Genomic DNA, 24,718 nt, shown 5'->3' on the forward strand with positions numbered 1-24,718 from the left:
AAAATTTAATGCAAACAACAATGCTTTTGGTTTTGTCAATTGAAAGATAAAATATCCATAAAAAAGGTTTAACTTACAAAATAAGACTGTAGATTAGTTACATGTTTTATATGAAACCATAAACAGTTTTATGGCACTAAGCAATGGCCAGCGACAAATTGAAGTACAAGTAAGAAGTGAAATTTAACAGCCATTATAAAATTATTATTTCCATGATAAAATATGTTTGGGATGTAATAATGATTACCCTAGTAATAAATAAATACTTGTAAAGGAATAAAAGTGATAAAACTTTTATGAGCTAAGCTACTACTGAGTCAACAGTTCTTGGAAGTACTTCACTTGACACTTGATTGTAAATTGAAGTACAAGTAAGAAGTGAAATTTAACAGCCATTATAAAATTATTATTTCCATGATAAAATATGTTTGGGATGTAATAATGATTACCCTAGTAATAAATAAATACGTTGTAAAGGAATAAAAGTGATAAAACTTTTATGAGCTAAGCTACTACTGAGTCAACAGTTCTTGGAAGTACTTCACTTGACACTTGATTGTCGTGATAAAATATTAATGGGTTTGAGACTTCTAATGGGGTTTTTATTGCATAATTACTCTAGTAATAAATTATGAAAATGTAAACAAACATCTGATAAACCTTTTATGTGCTCCTAACCAACTAGCGATCGATAAAATTATGGCCCAATAAAAATTTAAGGACATAGTCTGGCATTTAAGGACAATTCCCGTACATTTCATGGCCAGTAAAAAATTAAGTACAATTCCCGGTTTTCCCGGATTTCCCGGTTGGTAGACACCCTGGAAATCCAGCACAACATTGAAGTAAAAACAGATGAAGAAGAGCTTGACATTGAAACCACATACAGGACCAACATGGAGGATATGTATTTCAAAATAGTTGATGTATTACAACACGGCTTAAGTGAATTGGAAAGAGTCAATGGAACAGAAGGACTACAGCAGATCAGACCATACAACAATGATACTCGGAAATTGCGACCGCTTACATCAACAATTTTGTTCAATCCCTTCCAAGATGCTGAGACATTCAAAAACATTATAAGAAGTCTTCATTCACATACATGGGCAGGGAATGTATCCTACAGATGAGGTATACAAATTACTTCATGCTTAAGCCCTAGCTTACATCAGAATTTCAGAAGGTTTATGATTTATGTGCTCCAGAAGTACCTCTGGATTAATCATGTACAGAATTGGTGAGAATGTTGACAGATTATGTTGATCCAAAGAAAGCCAAGTACCAGTACTTGTGCTTTACAGCACAAATATAATACAAATAGAGTACAGGAACCCAATGAAACGGCTAAGACTTTTATTCCGTGGAATTGCAAAAACTTACATCTAATTGTGAGTCGTGCCTGAAATTAATTGCTAATACACTTTTGCGGATTCATTTCAGAAGGGGGTTGGTTGGTCAAAAATTTAAAAATATGGTTTCTACCTGTAGGGTGGCGGAGGACTGTGACCTCGACTGGTGTGTCGGGGACGACTACTGTTGTGGTAGTGAGAGCGAGAGTACGCATGAGGCGACCGACTGCGGTGTCCATATGAGGGTGAGCGTCTTGCATGACGTCGGTATCTGTAGCTGGGCGACCGGGACCGAGATCTGGACCAGTGACGGTTACTCGTCCCCTTGACATGGTGTCTGGAACTGCTACGATATCGGTATCTGCTTTTCCCATGCGACGACGCACTGGAGAGTGACGAAATTGAAGACAAACTTCTAGACCTAGTTCGCTTATGACCTGCAGACAGACAGAATTAATGCAGACAATAATAATAATGATGGTATTACAACCTCTGTATTACCAATTAATTTTCAAAATGGTGTTAATATCTAGTCATAGTAATCCGTTTAACCACAATATGCAGCTATTTTCGGTCCCAAATCCAGGTGTCCAAAAAATCAGGCTAAAAAATTCCTGTATATTCGATAAGGAATCTGAAAAGGTAAACAAACAAGGAAAAACGATATGACAATATAATTGTTTCAGGCCTTATTGAGTCACCCACTGTATTTGCACACGTGACCACTTTTTGTTGCTTTCTTATCTTTCATCCATCCCAAAATAGAATACCTAAAATAAATAGTTTATTGGTAGAATAAAAACGTATTTAAAAAAATCTTTCATCTTTCGAGCGTAATCTTGTGGTTATTCTTATCAGGTAGCATACTATCGTAACCAAATGTAACTGTTCCTCCTTCGCGTTACGCAATAGCGTCAAAAACAAAAGTTCCCTTTAGGCTATCTCAGACAAAATTCACGTGCATTTACCGGAGACAAAGAAAATCCGTATAATGCCCGATATTTTTAAAAATTTCCCTCTGCGGACACCCTGCAAATCTGAGCCATCTTCAGGCTTTACCTGGACATTCAACTAATTTATTTCCAAATCCGTTGAAATGTAGTGTGTCAGTGAACGCAAATGTACTGCATCAGTTATTTTTTCAATTGATTGTCTTTGGTAGAAGACAACTAAAACAGGATGTCCATGTATAGCTTAAAGATGGCTCCGATTTGAAGCCCAACCAAGATGCTGAATGCAATTTAATGGGATTACCATTCATAGGTATTTACACAGTTTTTGATAATATTGATTCTTCAAAATTAAATGAATTAGGAGTAAAACAGATCTAGGAACTTGTTGTATGATCAAAACCACAAAAACACTAGTTAAGAAATGTGTCTAGGATTATCATACCTGGAGGTTTAGTTTTATGAGTAACATTGACAATCTCAACATCGGGACTACTATTCCGGCCATCCTCGTCTCTAGACCTTATTTGTTTCTTGTCAACATTGATGCGGTTGTTCTTGTTAAATGTGCTAGAAAAACAAGTAGTAATAAATAAATGTAAAAAAATGGATAGTAATTAATTATTTACACACACAAAAATATGTTAAACTTAAATTTTGGTTTAATATTTAATGAATTGATAAACATAAGTTTATGATAGGTTAGGAAGAAAATAAGCTAAGCGAAAACTGAGCAAAGCACTATATTTCCAATGTAAGAAGTTTCTGGAGTAGTCTAGTAAAATTATGATTTGACCTGGGCAAAATTGCTTCATAAGCGATTGAAGTGGTATTCTACTCAACAAATGTCGCTTTACAACATATCCAAAATCCGACAAAATCCATCCATGGGAAAGTGACTAAAATCAGAATTTAAAATGGTGGCTTTTCCCAACATTGGACAAATTAAAAAAAAAACATATTTCACATGCATTTGTTATGCACATTTTTCGAGATATTGACTTAGGACCACCGCCTGTATTAAATATTTTATAAATATATTATAAATATATTGTATAAATACATTTTAATGTTAAATTAAGAACCATGACTCATTTTAAAATTGTCAGATTTTGTTTAACCCTTTGAGCCCCAAGTGCCGATTTATCGGCATGTCAATATTGTGCTGAAAATGACACAGTGCCGATAAATCGGCACCCCAAGGTCATGAGCAGAAAGACAATATGCCGATATATCGGCCATCTACTATTTTATATAGTACAGCGCTATTTTAACGTATTTTGTGTATCAGAAAACGTCATTGCGTAGCCAAAGCATAAATAAAATATATTACAAGTAATATTTTGTCAATTTTTATTTTATATAGTATTTGTTATTGTTTCTAAAACGATATCGGCAGGCTGTGTCGTCTGTATCGCTCAGCTGTCTCACGAGTCAGCAACTCTGTTGTTTGTTGTTGTTTGTTATTTGAGTAACTGCCGGTGTTTGTTGTTGTTTTGTTACGTGGATACCGTAATTTTTACTACAGATTGGTGTTGTTTGAAGTTAATTTCAAAAGTTTTATTATTCTTTTAGTGAGTTTATCAAAACATCATAATGGTAATCAACTATGAACTTACGTCTGTAACTGCATAATTATTTGGGTGCATGCTATAGCCCTTGCATGGACATGGAAACCTATTTTCATAACTAACTAACTAACTTAGGCCTAGTTCCTTTCTATAAGTTCTTTATCCTTTATTTCTTGCATGTTGACTGTTTTTATTTGTCTCAAATATGAGTAAAAAAAGAACTAGGGCAGAATCTCCTGTTAGTGAAAACACTCTGTTGTGTAACATTCAAGAAGCAGGTTTGAATGTATATTCTGCCGACAAGAACAGTGATGACTCTGACTTCAGTGACAATATTGCAAGTTCTGATGCTGATTCATCCTCCTCAGAACTAGTTGACGACACGGATGAAGACCCGACATATAGCCCGGAAAATAGTGGTAGGCCTAGACTAGGTTTTTTGCAAAGACCGATCAGATCACCTCATATGTTTTCCTCTGATGAAGAAGACATTGATGATGTCCTTCCTCTGGCAGATTTGCCTCCAGAAGTAATTGATTTTAATTTAGGCCAACCATCAACTAGCAGTGACAATAGATTTGGCCTAGATATGCCTACAGAAGAAGCTAGACCTACTGATGCTATACCAGATTTGCCAACAGATACCGGTACTCAAACTGCTAGGGATTGTGCTAGGCCTAGGCCTAGAGGCAGGGGTTCACACAGAGGGAGAGGAAGAAGTCAGACTCAAGCAAATCGTAGTAGGCGAAGACCTGTTGAACCTGAGTCCAGTGACTGGGATGAACTCGAGGAGGATAATGATCCGGGTTACCAGCACAACTTCACTTTCAATGAAGTCCCAGGTCCTAAGCATTGCCCACCCAGAAACTCCTCGCCAATTACCAATTTCTCTCTGTTTTTTACTACTGAATTGATAGCAAAATTTGTAGTAGAGACAAACAGATACGCTACAAATTTCTTGCGATCTGCTGAACATGGCTTGTCACCTCAGAGTACATTGAGATCTTGGGTAAATTTAACCTCTGAGGAGTTCAAAGGCTTCCTTGCTGTTATTATAAACATGGGCATAATCCGGAAGCCTTCAATCAGAAGCTATTGGAGCCAGCCATCGTCCCTGTCCACTCCTTGGTTTGCAAAAATGTTTTCTCGAACACGGTTTGAACTTATCTTAAAATTTTTTCATTTGGTTGATGGCAGCAAACTTGTGAAACATGGTGAACCGGGCTATGACCCATGCGGAAGATTTCAACCACTCATCGACCATCTGAACCGGTTAGCCAAGTTTTACTATGTACCCTACCAGAAACTATCTGTCGACGAGTCGTTAGTGGGGACAAAAAAGCGGATTGGCTTGACCCAATACCTCCCAAAAAAAAAACATCACAGGTGGGGAGTGAAGCTGTGGGTACTGTGTGACGCGCTAACCCATTACTGCATGGCACTTTTTTGCTACAAAGGTGCCAAATACAGAGAAAATGATGAAGAAACCACTGAGCATGGCCTGGCATTCTCTGTAGTCAACAAACTAATGAACATCGCCAACTGTTTGAACAAAGGCTTTCATCTATTTTTGGATAATTTTTTCACTACTCTTCGCCTGGCTAGATACTTATATTCTAAATTAACTTGGCTTACAGGAACTGTTAGAGTTGACAGAGTAGGTGTGCGCACTGTGCTACGGGGGAAATATGCTGTTGGACAAAAAAAATACATTCGAAAAGGACCCGCCTTGTACATGGCCTACCGCGAGAAACCGACCAACAAATCTCAGTTTATTCTGCTATCAACCGATAGCAAGGCAGAAAATGTAAGATATACAAAAATGAGAAGTAGGAAAGTAATTGTAAAGACTAAGCCTAGAATAGTCCATCAGCACAACAATGGCATGGGGGGCATAGATGGTACTGATCAAATGTTGTACACTTACCTTGATGAGCGACGTTCGATGAAACCTTGGAAGAAAGTGATTTTTAACATATTTGGCCGCATGATGCTAAATGCATATGTTTTGTACAAACTTAACACCGAAAAACCAATGAGCCGTGCCTCTTTTATCACAGCTGTGGTGGATGAACTAGCAAATTCTTGGTTCGAAAAGAAATACGGAGTTGCCGGTAGAGGTGGGGGTGACGCAACAGTTGGAAAAGGGTTTGGGTTGGAAAAAGTTCCTGATAACAAGGAAAAGAACTGTTCTGTATGCAGTGGAAAAAAAAACCCAGATGGAAAAAGGAGAAGAGCGCGCACTATGTGTTGCTTTTGTAAAGCAGGACTGCATGCGGAGTGCTACAATCGCCACAAATGCAACTAAACGTTAACATTTGGATTTGTAAATACTGTAAATAGCCTTTTTTAATAATTTTATAAACTAGTGTTAGTTGAATACTATTTTCTTCTTTTCTGAGGTCTTTCTCTGATACAGCACATAACAATTTTTAAGACATTATGTGAGTTATCGGTGTTATTTCCATTTACAAACTAAAACTTTTGGTGTTACGGAACATAGTGAAAAAAACTTTTTGGTGAGTAAAACAAAATATTTGTATCAGATATATTGTTAAGATTCTTAGTCTTAGGTCTGTTCCATTAGTTTCTTTCAATTTGATATGCATCTCCTACATTGATACTTGTATACTATAATAAAACATGTTTGTTGCGGTAACTAGGCCGATAACGGATATTGAAGTATTTATCATAATATACCATAAGTTGGTCATTTATAAATATTTTTGCACCAAATCTTTAGGTATTATTTAGAAATGTATAGTGACTAATAAAAATGCAATAGGATGTGCCTCCTCACTTATTCACTTATTTTTTATACATCTCAAAATAAAAAATTAAAAAAAGTTTTTATTTTTTTATTTTATTTTTTTATTTTTGTCAACTAAAATTTTTATTTTTTATTTTTATTTTTATGCCAAATTGTTGCCATAGCAGTAAGCTAAAAAATAATGCCAAAATAATTTTTCTATCTCAATATTAAATAAAGTTATAAACAAATTAATACAATGCTGTAAAAACCGCCTATTTTGGCCTGTCATTCCCAGTACTGACCATGCAGTATAGGCATGTCACCTCCAAAAAAATCGCAAAAATTTTTTTGGGGCCCAAAGGGTTAATGATCAATAAAATTAAAGCCAAACATTTACTGAGTAATTTGAGACCAGAAATACCTTTGTGACGTATTAACAACCCGAGTTATAAATCTTTTAATAAAAATATATTTCTAAAAAGTTAAATTTAATATTGTTCTGAGGTTCGTCGCTGGTCTTCAACTCGTCTGATTTTAATGATCAAGAGCTCAAATGAAAGCCCTTATATTACTGAATATTTTAAGCCTAGAACGAACTACAAGCGTCAATAAGAACTGGAGATACAAGAAACATAATGTTAAAACAATTATCAAACTACGAAACGTCCATAAGAAATGTATGGTGGAGAGTTGAACAACTAAGGTCCACAATAGTCTTTTCATAAAAACATGGATCTTAAAAATAATAAGACAACACAAATGTTTAACAAAATGCTTACATTCCAGATGATTCTGTGTTCTCGTTTGATTTTGGCACTGTAATACTCTGCATTGTAACAGGCGGTGCAGCAATCACTTCTGCAATCAATAAATGAAGAGATTGAGTAAAACCAGGACAATAGATTTTAAAATTCAAGAACAGTACTGTTAAATAACAGTAGTATTTATCTATATTTTAACATATATGGTTTTTAGGAAAAACAATTTCTCGTTCGATATATAAATAGAGTAGAACAACTAATATCTGACAGGGATGGAATAATACTATTAGGGTCAGACGAACAAAAAATATTCAAACGGGTCTATTTCATAATCGTCAAGGGCATAAACTAATCCCATAATGTTCAAAAAGCACTATTTTGTAAAAGTTTCATGACATCCAAAACTAAATTAACACGTTTGCTGCGGGCTACTATAATTGTTGTACCTGAATACTAGCACTCCAGGTAGTCTACTATAAATGTAGCACTACTGCGCCCCACCCCCCTCACTACCATTGCCTCGGTGTGAGCCCAGCATGTGATGGGGAACGTTGTTATTGTTGCCGCATGTAGTGCCAGTTTTGTATGTTTTTTTTTGTGCTATTCTTTTTTGGATCGGTTATTTTTGTATCTTACTGTGTCAGTCCGTTTTGAACAGTGTAGTATGGGCTTTTGGCTAAGATTTAATGACATGCAAGAAGGTAACGACACAGAAAACATACTACTATAACCCAGAATGCCAACAGCATGGTAAAAAGCATTAAGTACTTTGAGAGAGCTTTGCCTGTCACTTTGTAGGCAGTGCCACCAGCGTTGCTATGCTGAGTGCATAGTGCTGGTGGCGCTGCCTACGAATTGACAGGCAAAGCTCTCTCAAAGTACTTAATGCATTTTACCATGCGGTTGGCATTCTGGGTTATCGTAGTATGTTTTCTGTGGTAACAATAATGACTGTAGTGTGCAGTGTAGTGTAACATTGTAAAAGGAACCTAACCTCAAAATTGGGCTTGACGCCTTTTTGCGGTATTTTTTATGGTGTACCCAGGTAACTTCTCTTTTTTCCCCTCCATTTGTCAATACTGAGCACTTCTGTTTTAGTGCGGTTATCTGTTGGTTTCTTGTAAAATTATGTCCACAACAACTGAAACGCAGTACATGCTATAATATGCCTCTTCTATTGGATGAAACTAAATCGAAACATTTTCGCACACTCATCCACACTGCCCGGCCGCGGTTGTCATGACGCAACCACAGCAAATGTGTTAAGGAGCGTTATAATGCCAAGACCATCAACTGGTCCCACAGTGGTTAAAAAAACAACTTTATAAAACTGCAGTAAGACAGCTCTTATTGACGGAGTGCTCCAAAGTTTGAGACTCTACTCCATGCCCATAAGACTTAACAATGATCATATATCAGTCCCTAACCGAACAATAAACACATGGTACAAAATTATGTAGTACAAAACATGCAATAGATCTCCTAAAAAACTTACCATCACTCTTGGCATAGAAATTATGGCCTTGCATGAATCAGGCAATGATGTCAGAGAATATTGGAGATAATAAACCGTATTTACAGATCCAAACAAACATTAAACTGGGAAACTTAAACCAAATGTTACATTGAACTTAATATATTATCCGTTTGCCGATTTAAATTTGTGTGCATTACAACAGACTTATCGGGTGACTCTGACTACCATCAACAGATAGTTATCTCTGTTTTGTTAAGGAAAAGGTACTTGCCTATGATTGGGATTTTTAGAACAAAGGTGTGGCAGCTGGCTCACCTAAGAAAGGAGTGAGCCCCAGGAAGACCATTGTATTTGTCCCCTGAGGGACTTGGTGTAGACAAAGAGAATTGACCAAATGGGTCAGATTTGTTCAACTTGTTATGTCTACAATTGATGAAGTCCCTCAGGAGGAGCTGTTATCCCTTAATTCTAAAAATGTATTTACCTTTGTTCTTCTTGTTAAGGTTCTCAGCTGTTGCCTTCTCATCAAACAATTCACCATCAAGTTCCCTGTAAAATTGAACAAAAAGTTAAAATGTTATATCAACTTGTGCACAAATTAAATGCTCATTACTTTGATTTGCATAACTAATAAACATATTTTGGGTGGAGTCCAAACTCTGCATTGCTTGTAGCACAAGTTTTAGAATGTTACAAGGTTGAAAAATTACTGCACACCCAGAAGAATAGTGGACTCTCGATTAGCTGAGATAATGAGTGGGTGAGTGATTGTAGACAACGCAAACTTGACCTAAACCAAACACTGACTTTGAATTTATAGTTAAGCTTGAATACAGGTTTAGGTAAATAATAAAACATATTTAAACATTGAAGGTCTAAATACCTTTTACCTTTGTTTCATATGTATCTATTTGTAAAATAAATGAAATAAATATGAATAAGCCTAGTAATACCAAAAACTAAAACACACTCAAAGTGTTATCAGTGACACATCGGTGGTCGGTTAAGTAAAGAACGGCAACTCTACAGTCTGCCCACAAGATAATGGGCCTCCTCACGCTAAATATATTAGCTGTCACTGTATAACGTCCATTTAACTTGCTTAGTTTATTTATTTATTTAGATTTAATTGCGATCATGGTTAACCCGCAGTGTGATTTCACTTGTAGATAATCTGGAATCTACTGACTCTTTTTTATTCATAGAATCATTCAACATTGATCTAAATCATTACCAAGCAACTTAAACCCACAAAGTCATTATCACCCAACAACAAAATACAGAGACATAACTTAAACAGTACAAATACTAACCTGAAATGAGGCCCTTCATAAGATGTCTTATGCAGTTCATTCTTCCGATCTTGAAAATAAAATTCTTGGTACTTAACAGTCTTGGGCTTCATACGACCAAACTTCTCCTCAATATCTTTTATGATATCAGTGACAAGCAGACCGAAGGCTTTCCTCATATCTTTCTTTTGAGGTAATGCCTGCAATTTTCTTGCGACAGTAGGAAAGTACATGCTCTGGAAATATAGTAAGAATAAAAACTAGGCTTATCATGTATGTTTTATCGTTGCTGAGGCCAAGCCTTTAAATGAGGACGAGGAGAAAAATAGAAAAAGTCTTTGAACGCACTCCGTCCGGAATTTTTCTTATTTTTAAGTGTAAAAATGTTTATAAATCATTTTAACCACTGGTTCATACAAATTTGAAAAATTTGAAATACCTCAAAAGCACACACACGTCTTTTTTAAATATCATTATAAAAAAAATATTCAACGAGCCTGGCACAAGGAAAAAGAAAACTTCAGTCCTGACTAAATAAAATGCACAGAAGCACAGTTGTTCAGAATAAAATTGAAAGCAGATAATAGATTTCATAATTTTACCCAAATCTTACTGGAGCAGTAGAAAAGCTGTAGCTGACCTATCACATTCCAATGAAATAGAAATTTGGCAAAACTGTTATAAATAACCACTTTCTATACCTATACTTTGAATTTTTTTATTAGGCTATACATATATTCTTATTGTCCCATTGATTATAGAAATACCACATTTTGTTGTCTTGTTTCTTGTGTTGTGCCAATATATCTTATTCAAATAAATCTGCTTATCCCAAAAAAATCCTTGTGCAAATAATTGTTGTTTAAAACTGTGCAATGTCTAAACTTTGAGAAGCATTTAGCTGTTACACCTACCAGATATTTCATGTAGTGGAATATGCTGGTGAAGTGAATGAACATGTTGCGTTCGCTGCCGGTCTTCTCACACAACAGACAGTAGTAGTATTCGGTCTCGTCCAGCGTTGACTCTGTCAATTCTACCATAAACTCTAGACCAATCAATGGTGCTTTGTATGCATCCAACTTGGGTTGGATCAGCGCATTCTTTATAATAACTTCTTCCAATCCGGGTGGCACTGGCTCACCAGGTTCCAGCGAAAGGTTTTCTGCAAAGTTACAAAAATTGGTGTTGTGTTTAGTACTATCATTGACTTTTGGATCCCATCTATATGGACCAGTTACAGCCAATTTGTTATTCAAATATGCATAATTGGATGAACCACTCACAGATTGTGGTGCTGTGAACATTCTTAGAGGCAAATTTGGTAAAACTACTAAAATCCATAGGTGGCAGGGTAACATTTAGGCTCGGGACCAATTTTCTTTTTGTTATGGCCCCCGGTGGACAAAAACAGAATTTGTCCGTGAACGTGAGAACTCAAGCATACGTGATCCTATTTCAACTAAATTTAACATGATTGGTTAAGGGGTGCATTAACTTTCATGTGTTCGCAAACCAGCAAAAGGTCATGGAAACAGGGTGGTATAGGGTTTTTATTTAAAATTAAATTTGTAAATGGTCATAAATTGTAACCACCCCTTAAAGTTCAAAATTCCCTAAAACCAAAAATCTGCTGTTTAGCCTACAACTGTATGGTTACCTTTAGGATCAAGTTTGATGAACTTGGCGCAGGGGTGAGTTGGTCTACTCATGTTGGCTCGGTGTCTGCCGGAGTCTGAGTGTTGGCGCAACGCCGACAGTCCCGCGACAGTTTCCGAGCACACATGACAAGTGTACCACACACCTTCCTTCTTGCGCACCACAGAGAACACATCAGCCTGCTGACCATTGTCCAGCTTCACTCTCTCAGACAACAGTGTTCTCTCATCTGCATTCTGGAAACCATATAACAAGCATTAAAAAAAAATTACTAAGGTTTATACTCAAACAAACTGTTCCAATATACTACTTTATAAAAAATTAGCGTTAATGTACCGTACCTTAAAGAAATATACCCCTAAAAACCTGCCATGATACTCATTGTAGATTCTTTTTCTGCATTACCTTTAGGTGAGTAGGGATGATATTCCTTAATTATAATTCCAGCAGTATCAAGGAAAAATTCTTTATTTCTTAAGGTATTAATAAATAACCCAAACCTACTATATTTGCAGTATACGGCCATTTTATCAGTTAATGTAGTACAACTAATAATTGTTATCATGTGCATACAAAATCACTTGTTTGTCTTCTAGGTTAGATTATAATTAGTATCAAAATGTAGGCGAAACTACAACTGACTCCATAATTTGATACTTACGGTCCTGTGAAGGTGTCAAATCAACAAAAGCGTAGATTTACAAAAATAATATTTAAGTTAACCTAAAAGTTTAGAAAAGTAATCTTATATGATGTGTTTAAAACACTCTTTGGTGATTAGGAGTTGAAACTTAAATCAATATAGACAAGGAGGAAGGGTTATAAAACACATCCCAAGTGAAGTGTGACTCCAGTCACAATGAGGATCAATAATAATGTACATACATCAACGGATGACTCATTTAGCGCTTTGTCGGATAACCGGCTGAGTCGCACAATTGGTTAAGATGGTAATGAGGTGTAACCTACTAACTTGGTTTACCGCCAAAAGTTAAAATAAAAACCACATTATGTAAGACAATATAAGTGTATAATAAAGATAATATACAAGGGGAACAAGATGTTTAATTTGATTAGGCTTAACATCACGAAGGCAGACCAAAGAGTTACCGTTGTTTACCTCTCCGACCACAAATAAGTACAGATAACAGGCAATCAGTTAATAAGTAACAAATTGTGTTTCAATTTTTTATATTTTGTACTATGCCTACATATAGGTTCTTTGTGTTGCCCTTACTGAATAAAAATTCATATTTCCAAAAATTCACTATTTTCAAAGCAACCCAATTTTAGCCACAGACTCCAAGTTAATATTCCTTACCCGACCCGACGTAAAAAAGTATTGTTTGAAAACTCCTGATGCTTAGTGACCAAAAAAATACAAATATGCACTTACTAAGTAAACTATATAATTCCATTGTTTTGATTATCAAAGAAACAAGTAAATAAAGTTCGGCAAAATTACAAAACCTAAATAATTTATAGCCTAAATTACACAAATGGCACAGAAATCATCAAATACCACACAAGCAAATGTATATTTCTTCAGGAAGATTTTGAATTATTTTATACCCGTTGCCGAAAGTCTACAAACATTCAGCTTTCGGGGCCAAGACGATGGATTCGTTGTCTGACCGTGAGACCAGTGATAACTCCAATATGATGGGACTAATCTCACGCCATTGTCACGTCCCGCAACATAAAACAATGATCAGGCTTATCACATCGTATATGCTTATTGGTTTCCATATTTCATATTAAAAGGCAATCACGATTTTCTTAGATGTTTTTCATTATTAGAAAATAAAAACTCGCTTCAGATGTCCACTTAAGAGGAAAACTTTTAAACTAAGAACGCTTCAGATGTCCACTTGAAAGGAAAACTTTTAAACTAAGAACTATTAACAGTCAACAACTGCAACCAACAGAAAACTTCAACATTGATACCTGTGAAGGGGATGCACTGTTTAGTTTCTATAGCAAAAAATAAGTAATATAGGAAAACTAGAATAGGCCTTTGAAAATTAAAAAAGTTACCTTTAATTCCAATAAACATAATCTAAATCAAAAGCACGTAGTTAAATTATAAATATTATTTGATAGACATATTATTTAAAGCTTATTTGGGTTTAACATTTAAGTTATACTTACTCAATTTTTCACTGTGACCAATAATACACTAACTACTATTATATAGCCTAGGTAAATGATCACAAACAGTTTTAACATATTTAAATATGTAAGAAAATATTTTTAAATGTAGGATAATTTTCATCAACAATATCGCGCTAAGAATAGAATTAAGAACAAACTAAATTCTCCGTTAAAGTTGCATAGCTTAAATATAGTGTTTAACCACTTACACTAGGCTCATAAGTGATTAATTTACTGTTCACGAAATTGATTACAAATCTATACTTACCTTGAAATAAAAAAACAACTGTTCTGAACACCCATCTGTTATCTTATTATATGATACATGATTTTTTTCACATCTGAGCTGTTATGAATATGGTAGACATACTATGAATCTCTTTTAAACTAGAGTAACTAAGGATTCATCGTTGTAACAATATAACACTTTCAAAGTTATTAGAATTTGGAAAAGCGGATCTTATTACATCCACCTTCCCAAAACCAAAAGCTCATTCCTGGTTTATTGGTGTTATTATATGACTCGGGTGAAAAGCCTAGAAAGAAGTTTTTTGCAATAACAAAGCGTTATTTTAATTTTTCCTACCATTAAAATTATTCAAGGAAAGAAACTGATAAATAACATTTTTTTAGTTTCAATTTGTAAAATAGGCCTATATAATTATACAATATTGTAAACCAACAGTATCATTATAGGGTTCATCACCTTAAAACTCAGGATACCTACACCTAGTTGATGGTGAAAATATAGGTTGTTTTGGATACTCTATATTTTTTGTATCAGTGAATGGTTGGAATTTAATGTTTTTTTTTGTTTTAAGATACCTACAACAGAGTTAAAAGTCTTTACTGTAGCTATTGCAATAAAATGTATATGAATAAAAAAAGAGTTATCATCAAATAGTTAGTGCCCACTGTGTCAATGTCTCAGTTCAAGCCAGACAAAATATGGCAGACAACCTGCGTTGACTAGCTAATTTTCCAATTTATTTGAACTGTTAATTTATATGTATTCAGTCCAGTTGTAAGGGGTACGGTTAAAAGGAGTTTTACTGATACCTCTTTTTAAATGATTTTAGGATTTTTCTGAGGATAGCATGACCTTGCACTCTATTTTACATCCTTAACCTATTTTAAAATGTGTTAACATTTAATGAGCTGAATGCATTATTGTCAACCAATCAATTAATCAAACAATTTATTTAACACAATAATTTCCATTAAATATTTTACTACAATGATCAAATGGTTTGTCTGCACTTTTAATACTATTTATACATTATACAGTTCTAAAGATTTGCTCAGTAGCATGCAGTTTTATTTATCTTTCACACTGCCTCTCAAGCAATTAATAATAATTAAAATATATACGTTATGATAAATATCACTGTAAAAGGAAAACTTAATTTTTAGCCTGTTACTTCAAGCCTCTCGTTCTCTCTGGTGAATAGAATTGACCAATCAGAGAGCAAGAGTTTAACGACGTCATGTGCCCCCCTTTTAGCCTCCATTCTATCAAGAGACACCCTCAACCTCTGACCGGACGTCCAAGTTGACGTCTACGATGACGCCTGTGATGGCGGTTGTACAAACCCTGTCCTGAAGGCTGCGAGCAATTTTTATTTTTTTTATTTTTTAGTTGCCTAATACAACAATACCAGGAACAGATGATGACACCCGACATTCGGCATTGGAGACCTTGTTGCAGAACTATGAAAGACTGGCTGCAGCGCTTCTTATACCATTATCATTAGTCTTAAGCTAATAACTGACGTCGAGGTCCAAATGTCAACGCTTCTGCTCGCCTCGCGTCCCAGCTCCCCATTGGTACTTTTTATCCAATATCAATCGCAAACCCATCACTGCCATCAGAGGATTGGGGCCTGAAGGGTTGGGGTGTCTCGCGATACCAGTCTGATTGGCCACAGGAGGGGCTGGGCGACAAGACAAAATCCTGTTCTCTGATTGGTTAAGTCTATTCCCATAATTTCCTTTGTAATTTCTATGTTCACCCAAATACTACTATCATGCATTATAAATTTGATTGTCAATAAATTAAGTAACTGATTTGATCCAATTTTATTTTCATATGCAAAATAAATGGCTGCGTAAGTTAGCTAGGTGGTTATAGTGCTCGCCTGACAATCTGAGAGTGTTCTATCCTGAGAAAAAAATTGAAGGTTTTTTGATGGTTAGAAACTAGACTAGAAGAAGCTATTTGACCTCCATTATCATTATCAGATTTTTAACTAGTTTAATAGTTCTGACTAAAGAAACAGGTGCTTTTAGTCAGTAAAATAGCTACACAGGCCATCTCACGCCATTCCACTCTCACATTGCATCCACACGCACGATCAGTGAAAACAATGGAAATTATTGAAAGTATTTTTGGGTTTATTTTTTTAATATAGGCTACAGCATTAGATCAGAAATTACCAGTGTAAGTTTAGGAAAAAATATCAAATTTACCAAAGAGATAATTATAAACATTTGTAATCATAGTTAAAAAGTTACATTCTTGATAAATGAATGCTGTGTAAACTTGCACTAACACGTTTAATGTAACGGTGACAAAACAAATTGGGTAATGGTTTTAGAAAAAGGGAAGTCACAGGCTTGTATATATTACAAAATTAACCTATACAAAAGTACCTTAGGCAGTTCTTTCTTCGATGAGTGTTTTTCTTCTTCATCAGCATTCCATTCATCAACGACTCTCCCTTCGATGTCAAGATCATCAAAGTCGTATGAACTACCGATAACATTAGTGTAGCCTTCCATCACTTATTAACTGTCAAACTTATAATTTTCTTCGCTTTTCTTCATTTTACACTGAAAACACTGTCACAAGAATTTTGGATTAACTACCAAAGTCAGTTGATGGTATAAAGTTTTAATTGAAATTACAGTGAAAACATGAATACATACAACTCCAACTATAGGTTTCTAAATGTTAAACATTATACTTCTCTAAACATACTCACATCTGATGAGTTGAAATCTTCAAAAGATGATTTCATCGTAACAAATCCAAACTAATTAGGTACAATGATAAACAAGTGGAAAAACTAAAAAAAATTACAAAGGAATTTATTTGTAACAGGTTATTTTAAAAATATCCATCTTCTATCTTTTTAATTTTTTTATTTGTTTCAATCTAATAATACAATACTCACACATGATGTTCTACTAGTTCAAGCCTGGAAGGTTAAAGAGCTCAAAAACATTTAATTTTATTGACAGGTCTTTCACAGCCTGTTATGAATAGTTGATGAAAAAATCCTCTATCGCCTGATGTAAACTATTAACAAGCAAGCTGAATCCAGAAATTACAACTGTGACCCAAGTCAACTTGTAGATGCTTGAAGATTGATCACAAATTATTAATACGCCTATCTTGGTTACACTTCTTTGCTGTGCATGGTCTGTAGGCCTACAGAAGATGTAGCTTTTTTCTGCTTATGCAAACAAAGTTTTGATCTGAACTACCATCCCCCAATGTTTCCAACCTAATTTATTAAATGAATTTATAATGAGAAATAGTAAAATTGTGGCTTTATAGGGTAAAAACAGTTTTAGTTTACATTTTTTTTAACAAATTAATTGCAACCAAATAAAAAATGAACACACAAAATTGAATATCGCATCTGCCTACGAGTAGTTTAATATACAAGGTCCTCAAAAAGTCTGGGAATGACATTGGATCATTTCACTTTGAACCATTGCCAAAAGTGCAGCTTATCTTTGAATATAGGCCTAAGTAAGTACACTAGTTACAATAACTAAAAATTTACTTTTTGTAGCAAACGTCAATATGACCCGGATCTGGTTAGCGAGAAATTGGAAGGAAATCTTAAATAAGAGAATAGGTTGAGGAGATCATTAAATTTAAGGTCTCTATTAGAAAAAAAAATAGTAGTCCAACCACAAACCCAACCTTGAAAAGGTTATCCTAGGCGGCAATGTAAAATTACCGTAAGACGAGGTGCCCGGGGTGACTTGAACACAAAATAGGAAAAAAAGTTAAATATCTTTGTAATTCAAATATGGAAGGGACTAGGAACACTTTTGCACCATCAAAGTTATCACTTGGCTTTGTAGTTGTATATATATAATTATAAACATATTTTTAAAAACCCTTGACCATAAAAAAATAATTATAGGAAACACGTCCGAAGGCCAATTTTTCTTCTTTCGTAAATTTAACCTAGACACAATACAGATTATAATACATATTAACTGTTTAATAATTTATGTCATTTAAGTACACTTTCCTTAACAAGAAATTACTAATCTCATTCTCTCATCTTATCAGGTAATGGAGATATATTTTTTTTTTGTGGCTACTACCACTTTCTCCCAGTTTGGGGGTGACATGAACACAATTGTTTTGGTTCAGTATTAAGGTACCGTGACACTGCAAAATGGACCTAAAACACGAGTGGGGATGAATATAACTCATGCACACTTCCAACAGGATGGAAGTGTGCCAGAAAAAATAGACTGTTGCCGGGTATAACCTAGACGTGAAAGAAATCATTCCCGTTCCTGTTCTGGTTAACACGAGAAGTGTCGTGCATGTGCCGAATATCACTAAATGGCGCCAGAAGCAAAACAAAAACTAAAAACCTAAGGGAAAGATCCTTGTGTAAATATTGTACAAAGAAAGTTCATAATTTACTTTAGTTTTAAGATTTTACAATAATTATCAATTTAAGACCAAAAATACTCGACCCGTGGCCAGGTGGAAAATACTTAAAATGAAAATAAAAATGTGTTTAATTTTTTGTATGAAACTACAAATCTTCCACATCATTTTAAGGTAAGGAAATATGTTTTACTACTAAAAAACAAGTTTGTGATGATTTTTTTTAAGTTTCTTGGGAGAATTAGTGTTTTCCAAACAATAATTGATCATAACTCATGTAAAATAATTTTTTAAATAGGTTAAATAATATCATTTGAAAGCTCTTGTACAGTGTATTCAAGTAACCCCAAGGTTGTACAATAATGCAATACACATAATAATAACATTGAAAAAAATATGCTGTGTTCAAGTCACACCGACCCACGAGGTGACTTGAACCGATAGGAATATATTTTTCAACAAACAAAATATAATTAATAAGTTAACAAATTTGAAATATTGTAAATGTAATCTCCTAGATGAGTCCATAGAGCCTATATCTAAAAACAATTGAAAATTTATAAATATTTTAGAAAATATTCATATCAGAAGTTGAAAAGTGTGTTCAAGTTACCCCGCTTTACAGTACAAATTTCATTTCAGATATTGAAAAAATGCCTAAGGTGTTCGCCATTCCCCTACTCTCCCACATTTTATGCTCCTATAATAACACTCTTTTTATAGGCACATCTTAAATGTTCATGACCAATGCATTTAACGAACAATGTAGGTTTGTAAGTTACAATTTCAACTCCGTCAAAACTGAATAGGCTATTTTTAAGACAATTAACTCCAACCTAAGTAAAATAATTATGTACTGACTGTTTTCAATTGTCTTAACCATTTACAAAACCAAAACTTTAACAGGCTAGTTAGACAAACTTACAACTTTTTACAATTGTCCAACATGCCTAAATTTTTTCATCTTTAAGATAAGTTAAGACTAGGCCGACTATTTAAATTAGATAACTTACCTGCTACATGCTTATCATCACAACTTGATTTGATTCCCAACGAAAAGAACACAACTGATCTTTTAATAAACGTTACACAGTTAATTATTTATCCTAGTTCAACTTAAACATAACTTACCTACCTAATGTTAAATTATTTGTAGACAAAATTAAAACCTGCGCAAACTTATAACTTAGACCTAAGTTAGGCTATTGTAAATTGTAGACTTACAGTAAGTTACCATTTGGTGGGCCCAAGTTTAGTTCCATAATTGGTACCTTAGTGTGTAGGCCTAAGAATACAGATTTGTAACTGAACTAAGTAAGTTAGGTTAGTATCGATTTAAAATATCGATTCGATTACTTAGTAAACCTTCATTCGATTTTTTAATGGATGGGCGGGTCCCAATATATTGGGGGAAAAAATAGGCCTATTCCCGACTTTCAGAACGGGATTTAGGCCTACATATGATTCGGGAATTTCTCGGGAAGGTTTTTGATACGATGGTTGGCGATTTTGCCACTTTGCAAGTGACTATTACACCGCTATCACGAGAGATGTTCACGCGAACGCAGGAGGTGAAGTCATTTAAACGATCACGCCGTGACTGCGAGTCATTTCAAGAATCACCCCATGACCACGGAGTCATACCGACAATCACGCCGTGACCACGGAATCATACCGACTATCATGACGTGACCACACAGAGTCATAACACTGACAATCGCGCCATGACCGTGAGTCATTTCAACGAGCGGAGTCATACAGACGATCACACTATTATGATGGCGAGCCATTTCAACAAATGTGTCGTGACCGCGAGTCACAAGTTTCTGCAAACTCCGGCCTACCCGTAAATTTTTACCCATTTTATTTTTGTTTTTATAGGCCTAGATCAGTGCCATAAACAGTAAAAATGGATTTTGTTTGTCTTTCATGGTAGATAACTGCAATCATCAAGACTTAAGTTAAAACAAACGCTTTTTAGGCGCAGGAAAAGTCCTGTCCCATCCCATCCCAAAAATCGGGAAGGAAATAACTTAATAATACCGTCCCAAACTAAATTATAAAACTTTTCCTTCCTTTTCGCTTCCAGTTTGGAGGCTGATAGGCGAGTGGCAGCAGAGGAACGTGACGCTCTATAACATTTCACTGTTGGTGCTGTTTTTGATCTTGTTGTATCTCAAATCATTATTATTGTTGTTCATTTAATGTTTTATTATTGTTAGGTATTCATTTCATTATTTATTATTGTTACTAGTTTAATTTCTAACTACTGTTATTCTTTTCATTGTTTATCGTTGTTAATGCCTAGCACAAAACACAAACATTCACTGTTGTAGCTTTCAATCTTTATCTTTGTAAATTGGTGTAGGCCTATTGCCGTTGGTAAATAAATAAATAAAATAAATAAATAGCCTAATCAATCCATTTTTTTTTTTTTTTTACTATACGTAGGCGGGTACAGTTTCTTAACTGGGCTATGCTAATATTGATTCAAACTATCGAATTGAAAATATTGATTAATAATCGATATTTTAAAATAGGCCTATATCTATTTTAAAAGGTTTACTAATCGAATCGATAGTTTCAATCAATATTATTATAGCCCAGTTAAGAAACTGTACCCAAGTAGGCCTATAAAATCAAACTGTTATGACCTAACCAACCAAACTTTGCTGATAATGAAAAAATCGAATTAAGGTTTACTAATCAAATCGATAATTTCAATGGATATTTAAGTTTACTTGTTATGAAACTGTACCCTAGGCCTATCCATAAAGTAACTTAATAGTCCTAGTTCGAAACAAGTAGCCTAATAAATAATATTGATTATTTTACTATAATTTTTAAATAAATAATTCACTTAGAACCTGTTTTTACACAAACTCACCTGCCAAACTGAGCAATAGGCTTGTCGGCGATTTCAATGGCAAACAAAAATGGCCTAATCCTCTATAATAGAAATACACACTCTTGGAAAGAAACAACACACCAGTAAACACGGTTTTGTTTTAAAATAACAGTGGAATCAAAAGTAAAGCATACGTTAAAATGCAGTTGCAAATTGTTTAGCTAGAGCCAAGAAGGAAGATGACAAGTCAACAAGACAAGAAAGTGAAGACAGCAAGCACAGCCATCATCCATCTTTGTTTTGTTATTCTTCTCCTTTTCTCATTCAGTCTATAGTGATTTATCATAGATTAAACATACTCCTCAATGTATAGTATATTGGATTGATAGTAAGATATTGTTCATATGTAGGGCTTCTATGATGAGAGTCGAAATGCGTATGTTTTATCTATGGCATTAGTCATTTAAAATAATTTAAAATAGGGTACTAACTGTGGTCTCTATTTTATATCAATGTATATAAATATTCCTTAATCTCAATTTTATCCTCCTCTTTCTTATGATCTGACGTGTGCCGCAAGACGAAAATGCTGCGCGGTACACGAATTCCCACTGGACTACTAGACATGCGGCGTCACGACTCACGCCACATCAACGCCGGACTACTAACTACTCTAGTATTCGTACTAAATACTATGCATGCATTCGAAGGGCTATTGCTTCTTATCAGGGGGTTTCACATTCCCCGGCGCGCACCGCACAGCCCAACTTCTAGTCCTGCATCTGCCCCTGGACTGGAGGGTGAAGAACCAGCGTTGCATGAAGCACCATAAACAACACTAATTTAAACAATTAGTTGGGAAAATAGTGCTCAATAAATTAACACTACTTAATGATGCAAACAATTAGTGCTCACCAGGAACAATTAATAAATGGTACTGTTAAATAGTCAATATAGGTAGGTATATATAGTCAATGGCTTAACCCATGGTGGAAGGTACAAATGTGTAAACCTACATTTATTTTTTTGGAACGAGTTTGCAAACAAGCGTAATCGGCCAATAGGAACGGGAAATTAGCTGTCTACAGGTTTGCTCATTGCTTCGGTTGAGGTACTTATACTTCATACTTCATACTTTTCTCTTCATCGTTGACCAGTATAACTGGATAGATGGCGTCAATACTATTACTAAACAAAACATATATTTACAGCAAAAATACTTTGAGAAATCAAATTCTTAGATCTTGATTTAAATTTGGCGGCAGGTCACTTCATTTTATTGAGGAGTGGTCGGCTTCTAGATACTCATTAAGTGTGTAGAGGTATTTTAATATCCTCGCAATAATTAAGTTTACGTTTTGCTGCATCTTGATGAAACATATTATGTTTAACCATGTTTAACATACCCCCCTATACTATTCAAAGAAGCTATAATCATTGACTTTGAATAGTGCTAGGGAGTATGTTTAATCTATGCTACTATCTACCCTGAGATAGTACATCCACACGTCGACGGCTACATGGCACCCTCGAAGATGATGCCTTAGCTTGGTTTATTGAATAAACATGGTTTATCGAAATAAACAAACATTACATTGAGTGAGGTTATGTTGTTGAGCTGTTTAGCTGTTTGTTGATGTTGGTTGACTGGAACTCTTATTCAAATTCTAAAATTAAATCGTGGACTCTGTTAATAGTGTTATTTTTACATACAATTTATTTTAGCCTATTTTAATTTAGCGTAGCACATTAAAAATAAGCCCTTAGTGAATTTAACGTCAGTGGCAAGTGTGAGTCAATGGATCTAAATGCCAATTATATGGTAATCAAACAAGGAGCTGAGGGCAAGATTTACAAGGGTTTATATCTAAATAAAAGGGTGATTGTAAAGGAAAGATTTGTAAAGCATTACAGAATTAATGACTTGGATGAACATCTGACCAAGGAAAGGATGAAAGCAGAAGCAAAAACAATAGTGAAGAGCAAAAATGCTGGAGTACGCACCCCAGCCATTTACTTGGTTGATTTTGACCATCGCATTTTAGTAATGGAAGAAATTGTTAACAGTGTTACAGTGAAAGACGCTATAAATGAACTTACAAGTTTACAAGCGGAAGGTGATGTCAGAGGAAAGTTGGAAACAATTTGTCAGGAAATTGGTTTAGCTCTAGGAAAGCTGCACAAGAATGGAATTGTGCATGGCGATCTCACAACATCTAACATGTTATTGAAGCAAAATAGTCCAGAATGTGAACCAGAACTGTACTTAATTGATTTTGGACTCAGTCTTCTTGATGCATCACCTCAAGATAAAGGTGTTGATTTATATGTGTTGGAACGTGCCCTTATTAGTACTCACAAAAACTCTGAACAGCTTTTTGATCTTATCTTAAAAGCTTACCAGACAGTTTATAAGAAGGGGAGTTGCAGTGAAGTTATGAGTAAGCTTGAAGAAGTAAGAGCTAGAGGTAGGAAAAGAACCATGGTAGGTTGACGAGTTTGAGAATTTATTGCTGTACAGTAGTAATTATTGCACAAAGTAAAAATACAGAACATTTTATATTTGAATCTTAGGCTGCACTTTACTTGACGTCCTACACTCATTCGATTGTTTTTTCTATTCGATATTTTCGTTCGATTGTTTCATTCGATATATCGTTTGGTTAGTTAGGTTAGGTTAACCTTACCTAACTAACCAAACGATATATCGAATGAAGCAATCGATTAATCGATATATCGATCGATATTTTCATTCGAATGAGTGTAGGACGTCAAGTAAAGCGCAGCCGAATCTTGTTATTCACCTTTTTTCGCTTTAAGCAGTTTTTCACCCATGTAAAAAAACCATTTCAAATTATTATTGCAGACCAAAGAACTCGTGCATGGTAATGCTTAGGGCCTACTCATGAATCCAATTTAAAAGTGAGATTATTTTCATTTTCAAACACTAAGTTAACTTATAGGAGGGGACCCATGCGCAAATTGTGCATTTTAATAGAGTGTTAAGCAATAGCTTATATGAATAACCTAATAATTAATCCATTTAACCTAGTGATAGGAACAACTGATTGAAAACAACTGATTCAATCGATTGTTGGAAGTTCTCCTGGATTTAATGGAAACTAGTCACTTCAAACTCCCAGTCCTACAGCGGCGACTAGAATCAGTCAACTTATCTTTGGAATAACTGGAAACAGTCAAATGTCAGTGATTGAAACTAGTCGTAAGAACCATACTGACATTTGTTAAGACTG

The 24,718-nt window shown here is 34.8% G+C and overlaps 2 protein-coding genes across 3 annotated transcripts in view; one reads left to right on the forward strand and one right to left on the reverse strand.

The window, feature by feature from the left end:
- Nucleotides 1-21,746, reverse strand: part of LOC128989650 (uncharacterized) — a 29,625-nt gene extending 7,879 nt beyond the window's left edge. The window contains exons 1-9 of one of the 2 annotated variants that reach the window (XM_054411611.1): nt 21,504-21,746; nt 16,621-16,809; nt 11,816-12,050; nt 11,070-11,320; nt 10,177-10,391; nt 9,348-9,412; nt 7,405-7,483; nt 2,748-2,872; nt 1,486-1,789 (exon numbers count right to left, since the gene is read on the reverse strand). In XM_054411611.1, the coding sequence (XP_054267586.1) occupies nt 1,486-1,789; nt 2,748-2,872; nt 7,405-7,483; nt 9,348-9,412; nt 10,177-10,391; nt 11,070-11,320; nt 11,816-12,050; nt 16,621-16,749 (1,403 nt within the window). In that variant the 5' untranslated portion in view covers nt 16,750-16,809; nt 21,504-21,746. The remainder of the gene's footprint in view (nt 1-1,485; nt 1,790-2,747; nt 2,873-7,404; nt 7,484-9,347; nt 9,413-10,176; nt 10,392-11,069; nt 11,321-11,815; nt 12,051-16,620; nt 16,810-21,503) is intronic. The other variant, XM_054411612.1, reaches the window with a different exon arrangement.
- Nucleotides 21,747-23,094: 1,348 nt separating this feature from the next.
- On the forward strand, nt 23,095-24,032 carry LOC128990459 (EKC/KEOPS complex subunit TP53RK-like). The gene has a single exon (XM_054412829.1). The coding sequence runs from the start codon at nt 23,263-23,265 to the stop codon at nt 23,956-23,958; it is 696 nt and encodes a 231-aa protein (XP_054268804.1). The 5' UTR covers nt 23,095-23,262; the 3' UTR covers nt 23,959-24,032.
- Nucleotides 24,033-24,718: the final 686 nt, after the last annotated feature.

The sequence above is a fragment of the Macrosteles quadrilineatus genome, unplaced genomic scaffold (assembly GCF_028750875.1).
Source record: "Macrosteles quadrilineatus isolate MER2022 unplaced genomic scaffold, UCM_ALF_1.0 Scaffold_3__2_contigs__length_128488019, whole genome shotgun sequence".
Taxonomy (NCBI): domain Eukaryota; kingdom Metazoa; phylum Arthropoda; class Insecta; order Hemiptera; family Cicadellidae; genus Macrosteles; species Macrosteles quadrilineatus.